Raw genomic sequence first — 5438 nt, 5'->3', positions numbered from 1 at the left:
TTTTCTACCTGGTGTAAAAAAAAACCGGTTCCGAACCGGTTCGGGTTTTCAAGGTGAACCCGATTTGTGCACGTCTACTATGAAGGGCTGTTGATTAATAATGGTCAACATGATCTAATACATTAATTATGAGGCTGCAATGCAAAAACACTGAGGTGAATATTGGGCAACTTTCATCAGGCCAGTTAACCTGCTAGACATTAAACATAACCCGGATTAACAAACTCACATAAAAACCCATGAGACAAAACAAGACCACTCCTTAAAAGACGCAAACCAGACCTAACATACGTGATTCAACTGGGCCTCCGTTCCTATTACAACCACTCCTTGGTTTTGGTCTCGGTTTAAGTTTTTGGAATAAAAAAACATCAAGTGGTCAGAAGCGACTGAAAATGATCACAAAAGACAAGGTAGAATATTGCACCAAAGGCTTCAATCATGGCAGTTGTAGAGAGGAATAATGTGAGAAGACCTAAAATCAACCTTCTTGGAAAACTGATCAGAAAATCTCTTTCGGAAAAACCTGTAGTGAGTATTGATAAGAAAAGTAATAATGATGTAGCTGCTGTGAATAGTGAGAATGCATTGAATAATGCAAAGATAGTGAATGCACTTTCTTTTTTGAACACAGGGATGCCGGACTGTTGATCGCTTCCACCTGGTGCAGTGATTGCTGCTGCAAATACGACTGTGACGATTAATGCAGCGGTGATGCTACAAGATTCGGCTGTTGTCTTCATCCAAGCTTCTCCTTGCTTCATCAAGTCTTGGTGTTCCTTGGTAAACACATCTGCTGGTGTTTCCCCACCCTTATTTTTTCTTATAAGTTCTAGAGGAACCATGAGCTTCTCGACTTCCTGTAAAATTTAACCGAGTTTGAGTTCTGCAAGATAATGACTGATATCTGAGTTGTGACATACCTCACGCCATAGAAGCTCACGTTGTAGTTGAAGTGTTGCACCTGTAGTACGACCGAGTACAAATGAAGGTGCCAATCTTCCAGCTAAGTGAACAAGATTGTTTTTAAAAGAATCCTCTTTTGTTCTGTAAGATTCTATTCGCTCAATTACATGATGGATAAGGTTGTACACCTTTTCGGAACGGTTTATTACCGCTAGCTGAATAATGTTATGCCCTTCTTCATCCTTATAGTTGATTGCATCAGGTGACTTAAAAATAATTTCATCAACAACCTCATAGGTACCTTGACGCACTGCCTCAACACTACAACAAAAAGGGCTTTTTAGGACCTTTTGTGTGGCACGCTTGTAAAATAGGGTCCTAAAATCTATTTAATAGGACAAATGAACATTTGGGGTCCTTTTACAATATACGCTACGGAACCGGTGTCCTAAAAAGTTATTTAATAGGATGGATGATTTTTTGGGGTCGTATTATCATATAACTTAATAAGACACTTAAAATGTAATCTTAATAAAGTAATATATAAGACATGTATTTGTTAGTGTCCCATTATGTGGTAATGTAATAGGACACTTGATCACTGGAGGTCTTATTATAGCATAAGTTAATAAGACACTTTGTAGTTAAGTCATAAATGTTCGGTGTTATAGGACCCTTTCTAGTCGAAGTCATATAAGAACATAACTTAATAGGACATTTTACACTATGGTCTTATAACTTTAACATTTATAAGACGCTTAATTATTGTGGTGATATTATAATACACCGTAATAGGATATTTGATATTCGAGTCATAAAACATTTGTTTTATAGGACGCTTATTCGCTAGAGTTTTATTATAACATAACTTAACAGGACACTTGACACTTCAGTCTTATAACTTTAACCTTTATTGGATGCTTAATCATTGTGGTGTTATTATAATACACCGTAATAGGACACTTGATATTGTAGTCATAAAACATATGTTTTATAGGACGCTTATTCGCTAGAGTTTTAATATAACATAACTTAATATGACACTTGACACTTGGGTCTTATAATTTTAACCTTTACATGATGTTTAACCATTTTGGTGTTTTTGTAATACACCATAATAGGATACACTACTACAAAAATAGGTATTTGCTATAGACTTTTTGCTACGGACATAATTGATAGCAAATTTTGCTACGAATTAGCTATGATTTAGCTATGAATACAATTTGCTACGCTTTAGCTACATATATTTCGTCGCAATTGAAATCCGTAGCGAAATATCACTACTAGAAAATATGCCTTAATGACATACATATTATAACACACACTATTTTATGACATGCAAAAACGTTTGTCATAGAAAAAGTGTCATCCTTTTCAAAATTTAAAAGAATTATGACACACATTTTTGTATGTCATTATTTAAGTGTCATAATAAAAAAAATAAAAATAGTGAGTGGAAATGATTATTTTTGGCACATACACAACAAACGTGCCATCTTTAAACAGAACTGGCTATATTTTCTTAATATATTTAAATGTATCTCATGTCCCTTCATTAACCCTAATTTTCATCCCATATCTCTATCTGTGTTACCGACGCAAACTTCATCACGTATAGCTCTGGTCTTCGCTGATGTCACTTGATGCAATCGTCTCCTCTCCTCTTATTAATTTTCATCTTCTTCTTCTTTTTCCCCTAATTCCTAATCTCTATCCAGATGCCTGCGTCTCTCTTCTCTCGTTCCCTTCTGGCCAGCAAGCACAACCACCGGCCACAACCACTGCTTCCGCTCCTCGATGTGTCGCCAATTGGTATGTTTTGAAAGATATAGCTTATTCATCTTCATAAACTAGGGTTTCACAGTTTGCAATTTTTATCTGATTATAGTTCTTTTTTCTTGTATTTTAACTATTATTTCATTAATTGGTGGTATGTTTAATCTAGTATTGGATCTGTTAGTTGTTCATTAGCTTTCTTTGATTAATTACACCAGATTAGGCTAAATTTGAGCTTAAATGAGTAAAGATTAGTTTTCATGTTTTTTATTTCCTTTTACATTTTGAATATCCGTTTCAATATCTAAATGGCCAGGGATATCAGAAATTTAAATATCCAAATTTCGGATATCCAAACTATTGGATATGAATTTTGACAGTGAAATCCACCATTCGAAGTTTAGGATATCCGAGGCTATGGATATCCGATTTTGAACACCCCTATTTGAAGCTCTTTGTTTAGGTTTAATGTATGTTTTTTTAATGCTATCTATATTTGGGTTGGTCAATTTTGATGATCTTGTGGTTTAGCTAACAAATTGAGGATATGTTAACAAGCTGTGTTTTGTTTAATTGTTTTATTTTGGGCTCACCTATTTTGTGCGAAGTTATGGCTCTGTGTGTGCTATAAAGATTTGAATGTTTATTGTTTTAATGGCTTTGAAACATAATGTATTAATGTGACTAGTAATTTTTCTTTGCAAAACACACTTTTTTGCTATTGGCTAACTTTTGACAAGGTTCACAAATGAACTTTAAGAATTTTAACCAGGTTTGTTATCTATTTAGTAAAATGACAAACTATTCTTTTGATCTCTCATCAGGTTCAATATTAGTAAAATGACAAACTGTTCTTTTGTTTTAATTTGCATTTTAGATGCACTTTGTACGAGTCGCTCCAACTTCACGAGGTGCGTTTATTGTTGTTTGATTTAAAGGTACGTACTACTAGTTATAAATGTCGTTGTTTAGTATTTTTTTATAGTTTTCGGATATATATAGTTTTTGGATATATATATATATATATATATATATATATATATCCGAAAACTATAAAAAAAATACTAAAAATCAACATATATATATATATATTATACATGGATGGTTTATTTGTAGGTAGTCCGTGAGGATTGAGGACGCAAGATGACTCGGGATTTTTATGATGCTTGTATATTTTATTGTTTTTAATCTCTTTCTTGAATGTTACAAGAGTTTATGTTGGATGATGTTATAACTTATTTATGTTTAGTTTTTTTAAGCTATGAATTAGCTTGCTTATTTAATATAATGAATTTTTATTTCTTTCAATTGTTGATGTTATACATAATAACTATCAGGATTATATATGTTGATAGTCTTTTTATTGTTTAATAAAAATCATTATTTGGATGTCCATAACCTTATCGTAAAATTGTGTGTGCGGATGTTTAAAAGAGTGTTGTATAATATGATTTGTTAGGACTTCGAATTTTTGTCCTATTAAACGTTAGAACACTGTAAAAGTATCATAATATGTTTTTAGGACGCTATTTAAGTTGTTCATAAACATATTACGCGACCATAAAATTTAGTTTCATAATATCTTGTCTGGGATGTTAGGACTCTTTTCTTGGTAGTATAATGTTCCATCATAAGGGTCCTATGAATTAATTTTTAAGGACGCTTGTATGTGTATCAAAAGTTTACAATTAGGTAAGCATGTGTTAGAACATTGTTAAAGTGTCCTAATATGTTTTTATTGGGACATTTTTTGGATTGTTAACGGATATATTATGCGATCATAAAATTGGTTTCATAATCTTATTTGGGATATCAGGACGCTTTTTGAGTTCCAAGACTTATTACGACCCCTTTACATGAAACGCTTTTCTCGTTGGTCCTATTAAATGAAAGGTCCTATAAAATAGCATTTTAGGACACTTTGTGCGTACTAAATAGCCCTTTTTGTTGTAGTGACAAGAATTGGTTCTCTGTAATCGTTGTTTGATGTGCCCATCTGATTACATATGAAGCTCAAAATCTTATTTGCTTCTTCATAATCAATTTTCTTCTTCTCTATACTCTTGATTGGACGCACTACACATTAAAAAATGAAGGTACAAAATGATGATTGAATAGTTAGTGGACATTAATTCATTATCTCAAGTCACTTACCTGTAATTACTAAAACCTTCCATAAAAGGAAATACACCATAGAGAAGGTTAAATGAAGTAGTAGAAAGAGGATGCAAATCAACTGATATATTATAAGATAAAGTGTGGCTATTGAGACTACACAAGAAATAAGCAAAGCTTTTTAGATACAAATAGAACTAGTGTCAAGTGTGTGTATATATATATATATTTGGACGCTCACCAAGTAATATCATGGAAAATTTCCTTAACCATCTGTTACACATGTCATTACAGCTAAACATTACCCATCCGATGCCATCGACACATTTAACGGAGATATTGTGGTATAATAGTCAAGAACCTGTTAAGACTCCTTTCTTGGGGACATTTTTAAAAGCTGCAAGAAAAACATAGTAGAATAAATGTGTCTAAGTTAATGTATCTACATGGTGTATTGAATTATTTGTGTAAACAAGTTAAGAGAAATACATGGATAGATTAATGACTCTATGAAGCCAAGATCAGTTGGGAAGGTTATAGTTATTGCCATCAACGTCCCTTCATAATCACGTTGTGGAAAATTTTCGAGCAATGTCCTCGCTAAAGCTGCACGAATTAATAGGAGAAAGTACGAGCAC

The 5438-nt window shown here is 32.9% G+C and overlaps 1 protein-coding gene across 1 annotated transcript; it reads right to left on the bottom strand.

Annotated features, from left to right (window-relative positions):
• Positions 1 to 371: 371 nt before the first annotated feature.
• Positions 372 to 5073, bottom strand: LOC143566040 (uncharacterized). The gene is made up of 4 exons (XM_077052829.1): positions 5042 to 5073; positions 4840 to 4956; positions 924 to 1227; positions 372 to 860 (listed from the first exon to the last, which is right to left on the bottom strand). Exons 1-4 carry the CDS (start codon positions 5071 to 5073, stop codon positions 372 to 374), a joined length of 942 nt encoding a protein of 313 aa, XP_076908944.1.
• Positions 5074 to 5438: the final 365 nt, after the last annotated feature.

Source organism: Bidens hawaiensis, unplaced genomic scaffold, assembly GCF_021521415.1.
Source record: "Bidens hawaiensis isolate Kalapana, Puna unplaced genomic scaffold, B.hawaiensis_p1.1 tig00022677_1, whole genome shotgun sequence".
Classification (NCBI taxonomy): domain Eukaryota; kingdom Viridiplantae; phylum Streptophyta; class Magnoliopsida; order Asterales; family Asteraceae; genus Bidens; species Bidens hawaiensis.
The sequence above is the reverse complement of the archived record's forward strand: the minus strand, read 5'-3'. Positions and strand labels throughout refer to the sequence as shown.